Genomic DNA, 16,698 nt, shown 5'->3' with positions numbered 1-16,698 from the left:
TAAAATTAATACCAAGTGATTAGTAGGGTGTTCAGAATATACACTTGTTCCTAGTGTTATTCATAAAAGAGAAATCTAAATAATCTATACAATCATAGTAAAGTGCAAGTGAAGTAATACAGATAAAAGCGCAAATCCTGATAATAACACTTCAAAAGAATCGTGAAATCAAACAAATGTGTCTCAGTCCATGAAAGTGCATCCAAGTGCCAACGTGTGTACAAAAAACTTGTGTAAGGGAAAACAAATAAATACACAATAAAAGGATATAAAAAGATATGTGAAAAATATATCAAAAAGTAAAAAGACAGTAATCCAAAAAAGGGGGTTCCTGAAAGTGTCTCTTAGTTAGCATTAAAGACTAGTAATTCAGTTCATGCAAAAAGTAAAGTGAATCCACGCTGTGCTATGTGAAGGGTTAATCCTGTGAACAACCCCGGGATAGTTCCACCAGTGATCTTGCAGCTCCTCAAACGTGGGTGCTCACACAGAGTGCAGTGGGTACCTTACCTCACTGCTGTCAGTTAGACAGCAATATGCTCCAATATATCGGGTATATCCTCGATTGGGATGTATGTCCTCAGTAGGTATAGGTACACTCCAATGATTTGCGGTGTATATCCTAAATGCAGTGTAAGCGCCCCCAAACTTTTCCTCCAGATATCATACACAGGGAAGCTGGAAGATATGCACACAGTCTTCCAGCTTCCCTGTGTATGATATCTGGAGGAAAAGTTTGGGGGCGCTTACACTGCATTTAGGATATACACCGCAAATCATTGGAGTGTACCTATACCTACTGAGGACATACATCCCAATCGAGGATATACCCGATATATTGGAGCATATTGCTGTCTAACTGACAGCAGTGAGGTAAGGTACCCACTGCACTCAGTGTGTGAGCACCCACGTTTGAGGAGCTGCAAGATCACTGGTGGAACTATCCCGGGGTTGTTCACAGGATTAACCCTTCACATAGCACAGCGTGGATTACCTTTACTTTTTGCATGAACTGAATTACTAGTCTTTAATGCTAACTAAGAGACACTTTCAGGAACCCCCTTTTTTGGATTACTGTCTTTTTACTTTTTGATATATTTTTCACATATCTTTTTATATCCTTTTATTGTGTATTTATTTTCCCTTACACAAGTTTTTTGTACACACGTTGGCACTTGGATGCACTTTCATGGACTGAGACACATTTGTTTGATTTCACGATTCTTTTGAAGTGTTATTATCAGGATTTGCGCTTTTATCTGTATTACTTCACTTGCACTTTACTATGATTGTATAGATTATTTAGATTTCTCTTTTATGAATAACACTAGGAACAAGTGTATATTCTGAACACCCTACTAATCACTTGGTATTAATTTTAGCACAAAAGTTTGTAGATATGCGATTAAAATTACTTTAAATTATAAGTGCGTCTTTTAGATTTTATGCGATTATTTATCAAATTTGTCATTAGATTTAATTAATTTTGTGTGGAGCGCAACACCATTTTTTGTTCACCTGGCCAGGGTTGTGGGCGTATTTTTCTAGTTTTGCAGCCGCTTGACTTGCTTTAGTCGCACGATGCGACAGCATGGTGACCCTGCCTTCGTTCTGGAGGTAGTTTTCAAAACAGACACTCGTTTTCCTTCTTACCCCCAAACCCAGCCAGAGTAATATACCAACTACCCTTCACCCCGTCACCCTTCCGCATTTACTCTAGATACTATCCAAGATAATTTTTTTGTGGACGGAGGGGGGAGGGTGGGGAAAAAAAGGGGGGGGGGGGGAAGGAATAGCGTGTACAATATAGCAAATATCTTATTCACATTCATCTTCAACCCAAGCTATATAATAACTTGTCTATTCGGGATCAGTTGCTTAATGTCCAGTGGTAACTTTAGTAGCCTGCTAAATTACCCCAGAATGATTCAGACTATAGGGGGCAGCAAAGTCCTGGTGAGTCCAAGTAAGTCCAACTATAATCAATTCCATCAAGTAGTATGGGCAAAAACAGGCTCTTTAGTACAGCCTAGCAACTCCTCCAAAAAGGTATTTTACCAATTCTCAGTCTCGCCTCTAAACAGTAGTAGTTAATTATCAAGTCTGTGGCAGAGAAGAGGTGTCAGGCAAGCAGGGATAAAGGGTGGGAGTTTGTAAATCTGCTCAGTGTCCCTCCACAGCATACAGTATATAATTCACAGTTCACTGAACAGTAATCACTCACCACCCTATTTATTACAGAACTGTTCCGCTTTTCTCAGCTCCTTCTCCCACCGGGTTCCTTGGATCACTTCTCTGCCTCTCCTGTTGTCCATCTATTACAGTACGTGCATAATGCAGACAGGGCACTAGCTCCTCCTACCGCCTCTCCGGTCTCAGGACCCGAGTCTCGGCTCTCTGACAGATCACACCAGCAAGGGGCAGGGAAAGGAGAGCCGCCCCGTCCACAGATCTCCATGCGGCTGCCAAGCAGCACCAATCTCTGCCGCTCGGCAGGTAGGGGGGAGGGAGAAGATATCAATCCAGCCCTGGCATAGGTTTTCCGGGCTTCTATCCACCGATATCTAGGCTGGGTTGACGGGGGAAGGCACCACTCATTGCGGGAGTAGAGAGAGGAAAGCGAGACGCCGGCTCACTCACACGCACACAGCCTCCTCCTCCATCAGGTCACACCCCCTCAATCCAGAAAGTGGTCTTTCTAGTGGCCATTACATCGGCCAGGAGGGTTTAGGAACTGGCGGCCTTATCTTGCAAGTCGCCCTATCTGATTATCCACAAGGATGAGGTGGTGTTGCGTCCGCAACCTTCTTTTCTGCCGAAGATGGTTTCGGCGTTTAACATCATTCAAGACCGTGTGTTACCATCTGTGTCCTAAACAAACACATCCTAAAGAGGTGGCCCTTCATTCCCTGGATGTGGTCTGGGCCCTAAGGGTGTATTTGTCTGCCACGGCTCCCTTTTTGGAAGTCAGACTCTGTTTGTTTCGGTAGCTGGTCCAAAAAAAAGGTATGGTGGTCTCGACAGCCACCATTTCCAGGTGGATCAAACAGATTTTGGTACAGGCCTACGCCTTTTGAGGGGCAGGTGCCCCCCTTTACCGTCATTGCCCACTCCACCAGGGCAATTGGAACCTCTTTGGCTTTCCGACATCAAGCGTCAGTCGCTCAAGTGTGTAAGGCGGTGACTTGGTCGTCCGTCCACACTTTTACCAAGTTCTACAAAGTGGATGTAAGCGCATCAGCTGATGCCTGTTTTTTGGCTGCAAAGTTTTGCAGGCGGCCGTGTAATGTTGCAATTGCACTTCTTATTTTTTTTTCTGTTAAAAAGATAAATAAAAATGGCTACCTTTTTGAGTATAATGCACTGTTGCATTGTTAACCACAAGTTTTGATGCTGCTAGATAAGGTGGTGACTCACCTGTTAGGGAGCACTTCTGGTTGTGGATGAAGCTTCTTCTCTTTATGCTGTTTTCCCAAACCTCGTTATGACACTGCTTGGGGACGTCCCTATGGTCAAGAATAATGGAGCTGTGTCAGTCAGTGAACGAAAGAGAATAGGATTTTTTTTTACTCGCCGTAAAATCCTTTTCTCTGAAGTTCACTGACTGACACAGCACCCTCCCCTTCTATTGATTTAACTTCTACTGCTTGTTGACGTACTGAGGCTGCAGGAAGCAGGCTGAGGGGTTGTTACTGAAGGGACCGCCCCCTGGGCAGAACTAGAGAGTTCTGTGTGGTGTGTATGTGGGTGTTTGTTTTTTTTTTTTTTTTTTTTTTTTACACATGTAGAACGTGTTCTGCCTAGTCCTCTCCTGAAGGTGGCATAACAACCCTATGGTCAAGAATAATGGAGCTGTGTCAGACAGTGAACTTCAGAGAAAAGGATTTTACGGTGAGTACAAAAATCCTATTTTTTTTTTTTTTTTACTGGAGACATGGTACAAGACATGGTCAGAGACTGGGGACATGGTACAAAAGATCACTGAAGTCTGTGTCCCCATTGCAGCCAGCCTGTGCAGGGGACGAGAGAGGAGAGCGGCCGCCTGGTTGATTAGAGCGCCGGGAACATCGCCGCTTTCATTTCAGTAGCTGTGTGTTCTGCGCCATCACATACAGCCCCTCCCGCTTGTCCGGGCACTCTGATAGACAGATCACCCATCCAATCCTGGGGAAAAAAGTTCCCCGGTCAAGGGGGAGGAGCTGAATGTGACGCATGGCGGGGAACACACAGCTATTGAAATGAAAGCTGTGATGTTCCCGGCGCTCTAATCAACCAGGCGGCGGTGGTTCTCCTCTCTTCTGCGCTATAGAACACTCCCCTGCAAAAATTATTCACTTCACTCTAGTAGTGTTCCAACGGGGGCTATGACAACATAAAATCAATTAAGAAGTTCTTTCCTTCGTCGTACAACTAAAATATTGTGGTTTTCAACAAATGACTCCTCTGCTGTAAGAAATATGCAGACTGCCTTTACTGAATTCTGTCATGATCCAGCCAAATGGTTGTAGGTCTGAGTCCTATTTTTGTAAACCTTTTTTGATGCAGCCATGGAATAGTCAGTTTGGAGTATGTAGCACATTCTAGAAATAAAGAGATTTATTTAATAAACTTTGGAGAGTGCAAAATCTGGTGCAGCTGTGCATGGTAGCCAAGCAGCTTCTAACTTCAGCTTGTTCATTTCAAGCTTTGACAAAAAACAACAACCTGGAAGCTGATTGGTGTATGCAGCGCTGCACCAGATTTTGCCTGCGACTCTCTCCTCTTCCCAAAGTTCAGGTTGGATTTCTCCTCGCTTGTGCCTCATGCAGGGTATCCTAGGGCTGAAAGCATGAGGCACAGACGAGGAGAAATCCTCGCCTGTGCCTCATAATGGGATGTCATCACACGACATCCCATTAAAGTAAATGGGGCTGTCTGTGAGTCAACAGCGGGTCAGAGGAGGAGCCGCTGTGAGACAGATGACAGTTGCTCTTTTTAAAAATGATTTAAATCAACTTGATTTTAAATCAAATCCACCCTGGTTCTGTTCAAAGTGAACCAAAAGCTAGACTGCTTCTGCTGTGCTCTTTAACTCATAGTTCTTTACTTTGTATCAAATGTTCTTCAATAAATGTACAACGTAACCCCTTTTCTGTGGAATTGAGTATAATAAGTTGAAATATTTTTACTGAAGTGCTAAAACCTTTCTGAAACGGAGAATGTCTGGCCCTCTGTAGCCATAATGCAGCTCATTTGAAGATTTAGTTCTGTTATGTCCACAGTTTGATTTGAGTTTGCCGTTCCTCTTGTAGATAATTTGAAGACTGGTCATTTTGTTGTATTGTTTTTGATGTATGTAGTAATTATGTCTCTCTTGTTTATACAGACTGTGGAACATGGATTTCCCCACCAGCCTAGTGCCTTGGGGTTCAGTGACTCTCTACGGCTCATGGCAATTGGAACACGCTCGGGAGCCATCAAGGTGTATCCTTTTTCAGCTGTGCCTTAATGCATTGTCTATTTTTAGAGCGTATTGAAATTTGACAGCGGGATCAAAAAAGCATAAATGAGCAACACCTCATGCAGCAGAGTCAATGTTGTTCTTTTGTAGTTGGACTATTGGAATATTGCACTAAAGTAAATCAAGCTTCAGAAATCGCTATTTATATAGCCACAGCTTATTCTGCTCTGTCCCAGTAGAGCTTGCGTCCTTAGAACGCCCAGTCTTCATTGACCAATTTTTTGTTTGTTTTTCATCTTTCACCTTTTTAGGCACAAAAAACCTGGGTGAAACAGAACTTCCATGTGTAATTGGTTAAATACACAACTGAAACACATATAAAATAGGTGTTTTACCTGCCAGAGTAGTTGTATTTAGTGCTGAGCTTTGAATAGCTTTGCAAGAGAGCCTGGGGGACCTGACATTCTTCGACTGCAGTTAATACAAACATCATTTTGAATGATTCTGCGATGTGTTGCATAATGATTCTCGGCTATCTTTTTTAAAGCTGAACTCCAGGAATCTGACAAAATGTACATTTGCAGTGGGGGTACTCTTGCAATTCAAGGGATAAATGCTTGTTTAGTGCAGGAATAAGGTGAATTACTCGCCCTATTCCTGACTCTGTAGGCTCCCTCCTATGTGACTGGTCCAGTGCTGCTGCCAATCTAAGGTTCTTGGGATTGTGATCACATGCTCACCTCTTCCATGTGCAATGCAGAATTGCTTGACTACTAGCTGCCATACTGTCCCTGGCTTTAATGCATGGATGCACTGACCATGGATAAGCATGCTTGCTCTGAGTTAGCAACTCCAGAAAGAATTTACTTCAGACAATTGGAATGACAGCCAGGTGGATGGCATTTTCGAGAGGAGATGTTGGCAGTTTTCTTTTCCAAGTTTCCTTTAACCTGCCAGTATGGTTGTGTGCTATGAAATGCCTCGTGAGCAAAGCAGTTTTGCACTGACCACTCTTTTTGCCACTTTTATTTATTTTTGGGCTAGGGAGAGACTGATATTAGAAGTACAGGATGTTTGCACTGTAGACTTTTCTTTCCTTGCCTACAGAAAATCTTTGGCCTCTTGGGCAGATGGTATTGTGGCATATAAATATGTTTTAACAAGTCTAGATTTATAGGATAGCGCATAGCTTGTGCTTCACATTCTTTCAAAACTGGTGCTAGTTTACAGGTAAATTTCACGCAAACTGCTTAATACAGGTGTCATGCATGCCAAACAATTTGTATTTCTGGCTATACACCTTTCTGACTTATGCAGCCCTGCCAGGCAGGGCAGAACATCTGCTTTTGCCCCTCCCTGAGCCTGTCATTGGACAGTGAAAGGAGAAGCAGCTGACTAGTGAGCTGATCTCTCTGTTCTTATGACTTGCTGCGCTTTCCTTTCCTAGTCTTAAGTTCTGTTTGTAGGATTGCAAGGTGCTGATACAAAGTCTAATTCAAGTTTTTGCACTGCTTGCATAAAAAGATTTGAGTGATAGGTTTTTGAATACAGGGCTGCATTTGTATGTGTCCAATATACATGTTGTATCGGACTGGAATTCCGCTTTCTAATTGGTGGATATGGGCCACTTTTTTACGCCTTTTTTTTTTTTTTTTTGTGCTCCAATTTTCATAACCTGTCCTTTTCATAGTAGAACTGGCTAGCCTACCCTTGAGCTCTGTTGGCTGCTATTGCTGAAGGTTAGAAACTACAAGTGACCATGGAACTTTTTTTTTTATTTTTTTTTTTTTTTGGGGGGGGGGGGGGGGGGGGTATAACCTGTTACTTGGCACCACCCAAAAAAGTGTCATTGGGAATATTGTGGCCAGTGCAAAAACAAAAAACAAAAAAAAACGAAAATAAACCCTTTTGTGTCTAAGGTTAAAACAAATGTTAATGCCCTAAGCACAATGTTGTAACTTTAACATGTTCGTAAAACTACATATCATCACAACTATTTTTGTGCGTTCAGGTGGCTTTCATTTGGTGGTAAAAGTTAATGAATATGTTCTGATTTATTATTTATTTAATTTAAGGGAAAACTGGCCCAAAATAGTGGAGAAATAAAAGTTGTGTGGGTTTTTTTTTATTTTTATTTTTTTGTTTTGTTTTTTTGTGTTTAAATGTAGCTCTATATTTCTTGCTACTACCATGACCTTCCACCTAAGAACAACCCAAAATAAATTCTCCTGCTCCTGGCGATCAGTGATATCACATGTGTATGTTTTGTACCTGTAGAACAGCCCAGAAACAATAGTGCAGAGTTTGTTTTTATCCTACCTAAAACACACTGACACTAATTTTAAAAATGCTTTTTGAAAAAAAAAATCCTGGTACTGGCACCGAGACAGAGTTCACATGTGTGGTGCCGGTTTCAGTGCGATTTGTAAAAGAGTCCAATGCGATTTTCGTTTAGCAGTTCGGGTGCAAATTTTTAAAGGAATGACACAGGAAATCGTACCTAAATCTGACTGAAAATTTTATGACTTTTTTTTTTTTTTTTTTTTTTTTCTTTTTAATTTATGAAGATGGTTCAGAATGCATCAACTTCGCATATACAGTGTTTATAAAAAGTCTACACACCCCTGTTAAAATGTCAGGTTTCTGTGATGTGAAAAAAGACAAGGATAAATCATTTCAGAACTTAAAATACTAAAGTAATGTGGTTGCAGAAGTGTGCACACCCTCTTATAACTGGGGATGTAGCGGTGTTCAGAATTAAGCAATCGTATTCAAACTCATGTTAACTATGAGTCACTACACCTGCCATCATTTAAAGTGTCTCTGATTAACCCCAAATAAAGTTCAGCTGTTCTAGTAGGTCTTTCCTGACATTTTTAGTCACTTCCTACAGCAAAAGCCATGGTCCGCAGAGTGCTTCCAAAGCATCAGAGGGATCTCATTGGTAAAAGCCATCGGTCAGGAGAAGGGTACAAAAGAATTTCCAAGGCATTAGAGATACCGTGGAACACAGTGAAGACAGTCCTAATCAAGTGGAGAAAATATAACCCAACAGTGACATTACCAAGAACTGGACGTCCCTTCAAAAAGCCCGGCTAAATTTTAGATAAAATGCATCTGAATTTTCCCAAAAGCATGTGGGAAAATTTGTTCTGCTCTGATGAAACCAAGGTTGGACTTTTTGGCCATAATTCCAAAAGATATACGTTTGGTGCAAAAACAACACTGCACGTCACCAAAATAACACCATATCCACAGTGAAGTGTGGGGGTAGCATCATGCTTTGGGGCTGTTTTTCCTCAGCTGGAACAGGGGCCTTAGTCAAGGTAAAGCAAATTATAAACCGTTCTAAATACTAGTTAAAATTGGCACAAAGCCTTCAGAATTCTGCTAGAAAGCTGAACATGAAGAGGAACTTGATTGTTCAGCACAACGACCCAATATTGTATATTTTTTGTCAGGAAGGGGTTAAACAGCTTTTAAATGCACCTCTGTGTCTTCATTAATGTTAACTGTTTACCACAGTGCACAAACTAAGGCAGGGGTAGGCAACCTCGGCATTCCAGCTGTGGTGAAACTACAGATCCCATAATTTCCTGTGACTGTCAGGGTCTTGCAATGTCTCATGGGACTTGTAGTTTCACCACAGCTGGAGGGCCAAGGTTGCCTACCCTTGCCCTAAGACCCCTTTTACACTGAGGTGTTTTTCAGACGCTCCTGAAAAATGCCTCCCCTGCAGCCCTAGTGTGAAAGCCCTAGTGATTTCACACTGGAGCGGTGCGCTTGCAGGACATTACAAAAAAGTCGTGCAAGCAGCATTTTCGGGGCGGTGCGGGTGCAGTGTATATACCGCCCCTGCCTATTGAAATGAATGGGCAGTGCTGCCAAACCGCATTGGCAGCATCGCTGCACAGGCGCTTTAAACCAGAGGTTCACGACACATTTTTTTCATTTGGCCGATAGCAAAAAAGGTAAATATCGAAAGGGGGCGGGGTCCGCCCCGGCGCTACCCATTGCAGGCGTATCGCCCAGTCCTAGTCTCCCTCTCCCTCTTCCCCTCGCCGTGACCTCCCATGTGCCACGGAGCTGAATTGTCTGGGCTGTAGTAACTATGTCCTGCCTCCTGTGATGGACGGCACGCTGATCCAATGGCGGAACATTGAATCCGTGTGACATGATCACAGAAGGTGGGAGATTGTTACTGCGGCCCGGGCAATTCAAACCCTGTTCCGAGACTCATGGAGATCGCCACTCTGATCCAGGCACAGGCATGCTGCATATGGTGGGCCCTGGTGAGGCTGCTGGGCACAGGCAGGCTGCATTGATCTTCTGTATCATGTCTTCAGTCTCTGACCATCTCCGGTATAATATCTGCTAGGGGTGCATCGCATGGAAATCTTGCTAATACTATTGGCAATGTGTTTAAGATCAAGTAAGAGATTGCAGGCATGATGCAAGGGATGGTTAGAGACTGCAGAGTGCATTTTTTTTTTTTTTTTTTTTTTTACCCTTCTTGCACTAAAGGTGCCAATAATGGCAAACAAATTCATGTTAATTTTAAATTGATATTAAATTGAATATAATACCATTTTTTTTTTTGTTTTTTTTTTACATATAACATTTTTTTTTTGTTTTTTAAATGGTATTGGTTTCTATCCTAGTGCATCCTTCATTTTCGGTATCTGTTCTACTGGCACCAAAGCGTCGCTATAACAGCAGTAAAACGGTGCTAAAACTAGCCGAGCTTTACCACTAACCCCCCCCTCCGCCCCAGTGTGAAAGGGCTCTAAGGGTTAAGAATTCATCTGATATATACCATCTTATACATCCCTTAAAGACCAATAATTAGAAGGGTCGAAATGCGTAGGGATTTCATGTAAAATACCACGTTAATACAATGGATTTCATGTAATATGTGATTCTTTCACCATTGATGGGCTGTATTTTTATGTCAAAGCCAGGATTGCCTTTTACAACTTTTCATGTATTTACAAAGTACTTTCTGATATAACAAAACATTTATTAACCACTTCCCACCCGGCCACCACATATACACAGCCGGGTGGGTGCTCTCTCCTGAGTGACATTCAGTAATGTCCCTCAGAAGGAGGGGGATCGCGCGCGGTCTCAATGCGCTCTTGTCCCCCCCTGACACGGTGCATCTCAGATCGGCAGGAGGGCTCTGATTGGCCGTGTCCAATCACAGCCGTCATGTGATGTTAACAGAGAGCCGGTTGCTAGGCGATCGGCTCTCCTCTCAAGTTGTCGGAGAGGAGATCGGATCGCTACAACTGGCTGGTGATGAGTGTGTATGAGCTGTTTTTTACAGCTTTTTACACACTGATCACCAGCATGGTAACACAGTGTAAAACGCATGTCCCCAAAACACCCGTCCCCCACATATGTCCCAGTAAAATGACATGTCCTAATGATCGCCTGCGCACATATGTACATGATCATTTGTGTACATCTGTTCATGATCACGCAAACCGATTATTATATACTTAACGGGATTTTTTTTAATGAAACACAATGTAGAAAAATACATTTTGGCATAAATTCATGACAAAATTAGATTTTATTGGATTGACCACTTGCCGCCCGCCCTATAGTGGTTTTAATATCCTGACCGGACGTCATATGACGTGATCAGGATATTAAGCCGCTGCGCGCCCCCGGGGGCATGCATCGTGCCGATCGTTGTTGCAGGGTGTCAATCTGACACCCTGCATCTACGATCTTGGTAAAGAGTCTCGAACCGAGACTCTTTACCATGTGATCAGCCGTGTCCAATCACGGCTGATCACGGTGTAAATAGGAAGAGCCGGTGATCCTCTTTTCCTCACTCTGCGTCTGTCAGACGTGAGTCGAGGAGAGCCGATCGGCTGCTCCTCTGACGGGGGGGGGGGGTCTGTGCTGATCGATTATCAGCACAGCCCCCCCCGAGGATGCCCACACTGGACCACCAGGGATGCCACCAGACCACTAGGGGATGCCCAGAACCAGGTACGCCCCCCTAGACCACCAGGGATGCCAGCCAGTGCCCATAATGGATGCCAATCAGTGCCCACAATGGCCATCACTGATTGCCATGCATTGATTGGCATCCATCCCTCCAATACTTTAAATTACAGTGCCGCCTATCAGTGTCTGTCTGTGTCGCATATCAGTGCCCGTCACTGCAGCCCCGTCAGTGCCCATCAGTGAAGGAGAAAACGTACTTTACAAAGTTTTGTAACTGAAACAAAAAAAATTTTTTTATTTTGATTTTTTTCAAGATTTTCGGTCTTTTTTTATTCATTTAGTAGAAAATGAAAATAAAAATCCCCAGAGGCGATCAAATACCACCAAAAGAAAGCTCTATTTGTGGGAATAAAATTATAAAAATTTAGTTTGGGTACAGTGTAGCATGACCGCGCAATTGTCATTCAAAGTGCGACAGCGTTGAAAGCTCAAAATTGGTCTGGGCAGGAAGGTGTATAAGTGCCCAGTATTGAAGTGGTTGACCACTTAAGGACCGCCGTATTGCCATTGTACGTCGTCGCAATGGCACAGGCAGGCACAAGCACGTACATGTACGTGCCTGCCTTCCAGCAGGTGGGGGGTCCGATCGGACCCCCTCCCGCTGGATACGGCGGTCCGGTTCGCTTCAGGAGCGATCCGTGATGAGGGGATGGCCGTTGGTTTCTGGCCACCCCCTCTGGATCGCTCCTGGCCAATGAGAAGCTTCCTCCCACTGTGTATTGTATACACAGGAAGGAGGAAGTGATGTCATTCTCCTCGGGGCAGTCTTTTTGACCGGACTACGAGGAGAAGACTAAAAGTAAGTGCACCAAAACACTACACTGACACATAGGTTCCCAAACCCCGATCGCCCCCCCCCCCCCGTCACAGTGTCACTGATTGCATTGATCATTTATTTACTGATCACTGCATTCAGTGTCAGTTGTAACAGTAAAAACTGTCAGGGAAGTTAGTGTTAGGTCCAGGGTAGCCCCCCCTACCCCCCCCCCCCCAATAAAGGTTTAACCCCCTGATTGCCCCTAGAGTTAACCCTTTCACCCCCTTTTGCCAGTGTCACTAAGTGATCATTTTTCTGATCGCTGCATTAGTGTCGCTAGTTATTTTTTTAGGTTCACCGCCAGGTTTTTATATCGCTAGGTACCCCGATATACTACCCAATAATGGTTTTTAACCCCCTGATTGCCCCTAGTTAACCCTTTCACCCCCTTTTGCCAGTGTCACTAAGCGATCGTTTTTTTGATCGCTGCATTAGTGTCACTAGTGTCGTTAGGTAGATAGTTATTTTTTTAGGTTCACCGCCAGGTTTTTATAGCGTTGGGTACCCCCATATACTACCCAATAATGGTTTTAACCCCCTGATTGCCCCTAGTTAACCCTTTCACCAGCGATCACAGTATAAGTGTCACTGGTGATGCTGGTTAGCCAGTTAGTTATTTAGGTTCCCCGTCAGGTTTTTATATAGCGCCAGGGACCCCCATATACTACCTAATAAAAATTTGAACCCCCTGATTGCCCCTAGTTAACCCTTTCACCACTGATCACCGTATAAGTGTTACGGGTGACTCTGGTTAGTTTGCTTTTTATAGCATCAGGGCACCCACCATTTATTACCCAATAAAGGTTTAACCCCCTGATCACCCGGCGGGTGATATCAATTAGATTTTAGGGTCAGGGTCTGCGTCGCCCCAGGCAGCGCTAGGTTAGTGCCAGTACCGCTAACACCCACACGCAAAGCGTAAACCTCCCGTAGTGGTATAGAATCTGAACAGATCAATATCTGATCTGATCAGATCTATACTAGCGTCCCCAGCAGTTTAGGGTTCCAAAAAAACGCATTGTTAGCGGGATCAGCCCAGATACCTGCTAGCACCTGCATTTTGCCCCTCTGCCCAGCCCACCCAAGTGCAGTATCGATCGATCACTGTCACTTACAAAACACTAAACACATAACTGCAGCGATTGCAGAGTCAGGCCTGATCCCTGCGATCGCTAACAGTTTTTTTTTTTTTGGTAGCGTTTTATATTTAAATCCGGAAGGCAGTGCTTGGTTTTCGGGGTCCCATACGTGGCTAGGCTCCCAAAAAGTCCCCCACATGTGGTATCCCCTTACTCGGGAGAAGTAGTGGAATATATTTTGGGGTGCAATTCCACATATATAACTATGGCATGTGTGAGCAATATATCATTTAGTGACATTTTTTTTTTTTTTTGTCATTATTCAATCCCTTAAGACAAAAAAAATAAATATTCAATGGGCTCAACATACCCATCAGCAATTTCCTTGGGGTGTCTACTTTCCAAAATGGGGTCATTTGGGGGGGGGGGGGTTTGTACTGCCCTGCCATTTTAGCACCTCAAGAAATGAGATAGGCAGTCATAAATTAAAAGCTGTGTAAATTCCAGAAAATGTACTCTCGTTTGTAGACGCTATAACTTTTGCGCAAACCAAAAAATATACGCGTATTGACTTTTTTTTTTTACTAAAGACATGTGGCTGAATACATTTTGCCCTCAATGTATGACTAAAATTTAGTTTATTCGATTTTTCTTATAACAAAAAGAAAATGATCTTTTTTTTTAAATTTTAGCTCTTTTTCCATTTATATCGCAAAAAATAAAAATCGCAGAGGCAATCCAATACCATCAAAAGAAAGCTCCATTTGTGGGAAGAAAAGGACGCAAACTTTGTTTGGGTGCAATATTGCATGACCGCGCAATTACCAGTTAAAGCAGCACAGTGCGAAATTGTAAAAAGACCTCTGGTCCTTAAGGTGTTTATTGGTTCGGGGCCGAAGTGGTTAAAGTGTGTTTTTATTTTTTAAATTTTATTTTTTTTTTCCCCCCCTTATATTGCTTAGAAATACCACTAAAAATCTATTTGTGCGAACAAAATCATAAAAATGTAATTTGGGTACAGCGCAGCATGACCGCACAATTGGCCTGGGAAGGAAGGGGGTGAAAATGCCCAGTATTGATGTGGTTAAATTGATTACTACTTTTGGCTGCTAAAAAACCCCTTGAGGGAATTTCAATTCTATATAATGTACTAGGATGTGCTGTGCTGATAGCTCACACACATTTATCTATTTTATATCCAGTTTAAAGAAACTTTTTGGCCAATCTTCCTCTCCTGTGAGGATATGATTATTATTCTGTACTGTGCTGTTGGTCTTGCATGGACCCGAGTTATTTGTACTCCTATTTTAACCTGTCATGTCTTATCACCATGGCATGCAGTAACTTCATAATGTTTCAGAAAACTCTACATTTATATCAAAAGCAGTCCTTGAGCTCCAGTCAGGTGACTTTGTCTAGGCTGAGATTATGTTGTCAGTCTGCTGTATGCAGGAGAAAGCATTTTCTCTGTCCTTTTCCCAGTGATCAGACAGCAATATTGTAACTTTGTATCAAGTGGCAGGGGCTGATTTGTGACCACGGCACATCAGGCTTGAATGATTGTGTCCTATCTGAACCACCTTCTCACTCCAGGAAATGCTGATCCTGAGTGGTGTCTATACAAAGACATCACTACCGTTTTCATGAGAAAAGCAGATGAAACCTTTATCAGGGGGAGTACTGTGAGCTCCATGAGTGGTAGTAAATACCTGTACGTGTTAAACTTGCTTAGCACACACAATAAAAACTATCTGATGCTCCATCCATTTCAATGGAATATTGCAATTAAAATATGTAGAAATATATTTGAATTGCAGATTCAGACTAGATATGAACAGTCTGTTCATCGGTATAAAAAATGTAATTCCTATTGCTAGTGAAACGCTATCAACATTTTACTATACAATACATCATTTTTGCCATTTTTTGCTAAAATGGTAATAAAGCAAATGCAATAAAAGAATATGAAGTCTGGGAAGTAAATCAGTCTAGTATGATGGTACAGCATAATAGAGATAATTTTAATGGCACATTTTATGTGTTTTGTGGCTTTGTGCGGACAGCAGGTACACTTCACTAGCATTTCTATTTCTGGTCTTTTGAGCCTATATAAAGGCTGCACTCCAAGATTTGTGTGGCTTTTTGGGACCATGTGTGGTCACATTCTGCATGTGTGGTTTTAATTTAAAATATTTTCTTAACCTAGTTTCCCCTCAGTTATGGTTGTCCTGGAGTGGAGTTTATGGGCTTGCATGATGAGAATAATGCAGTGATCAAGATCAGCTTTATTCCCAACCAGGTGAGCTACAATGCTATTTCTGCGTATGTACATAGAAATTGTAAGCTCTATTATCACTGACCCCCTCTCATCTTACAGGTCTCTAGCAGTACCTAGGTAGCAGTTGTGAAAACCCATTGTAAAAACTGACTTCACATTCAGAGGTCTGATCGGCACACTGCCTGGCTAGAGTGACACTTGCTTTCCCAACTGCTCTGATCTAGGGATTTTTTTAAAGAGCTGGGAAAGGGGTTGCAACAAAAGCTTACAAGAGCCCTTGTGCATCATTGGTATGGTTAGATGGCCTAGCAAGATATATGGCATAAATGACCTGTTGATCTTTCTTTCGTTCATTAATGGACACAGCTCCTTAAATCTTGACCTTAGGGTTATATTGCTACCCTCAGGAGAGGACTAGGTAAAACATGTAAAAACGGCACAGTACAGCCCAGGGGGCGGTCCCACTGGCTATAACCCCTCACTCTGCCTAGTGTAGAAGGACCTGGCTCCCATGGGGACCATTGGTCCTGGGGATTTTTTATTTTTTTTTCTCTGCACTATTGCTCCTGTGATCTACAATCAACACCTGAGCTCGGTGACGGCCTGGATAATATAGATCCTTGTAGTCTCCCCAGCCTGGCCATCGAGCATGAGCAGACCTTGGCTACGTGCTGGGTCGGCCACGACATGCTCCATTCTAGTCCAGGAGCGGACGGTGAGCTATATGCTCTGGGGCACACATGACCAGGCTATGACTGTCTGTCAGTGTGCCGTGGCTGACAGCCACCCCGTACTGCTCGGGTGTGGGTCTGTGGTATAATGCGTGCAGCAGTCCCGGCAGGAGGGGTAAATACTATTTCACCTGGTGCAGCTGGACATTCCTGGAGAGGTTGACTAGGGGGTCTCTCACTCTCCCTTTCTTCTTTCGCTGTCCCTTTTCCCTCCTCCCCATGCTATGGTCTGCTGTGTGACTGGGCATATAAGGGTGCGGTGCACGTACCTGGCCGGGGGGGCTCCAAGCCTTGTCAGGCGCCTGAGCTCGGTGTTGGGGGTCCGCTCA

General features: G+C 43.3%; 1 protein-coding gene across 3 annotated transcripts in view; it reads left to right on the top strand.

Annotated features, from left to right (window-relative positions):
- Window positions 1-16,698, top strand: part of LLGL2 (LLGL scribble cell polarity complex component 2) — a 205,157-nt gene that overhangs the window by 74,794 nt on the left and 113,665 nt on the right. For all 3 annotated transcript variants that reach the window (XM_077459604.1, XM_077459602.1, XM_077459603.1), the window contains 2 exons: window positions 5,366-5,463; window positions 15,578-15,659. In XM_077459604.1, coding sequence (XP_077315730.1) covers window positions 5,366-5,463; window positions 15,578-15,659 — 180 coding nt within the window. The remainder of the gene's footprint in view (window positions 1-5,365; window positions 5,464-15,577; window positions 15,660-16,698) is intronic.

Source organism: Lithobates pipiens, unplaced genomic scaffold (genome assembly GCF_037356315.1).
Source record: "Lithobates pipiens isolate NorthernLeopardFrog02 unplaced genomic scaffold, aLitPip1_a1.2 Scaffold_28, whole genome shotgun sequence".
Lineage (NCBI taxonomy): Eukaryota > Metazoa > Chordata > Amphibia > Anura > Ranidae > Lithobates > Lithobates pipiens.
This window is presented reverse-complemented; position numbering and strand designations above follow the sequence as displayed.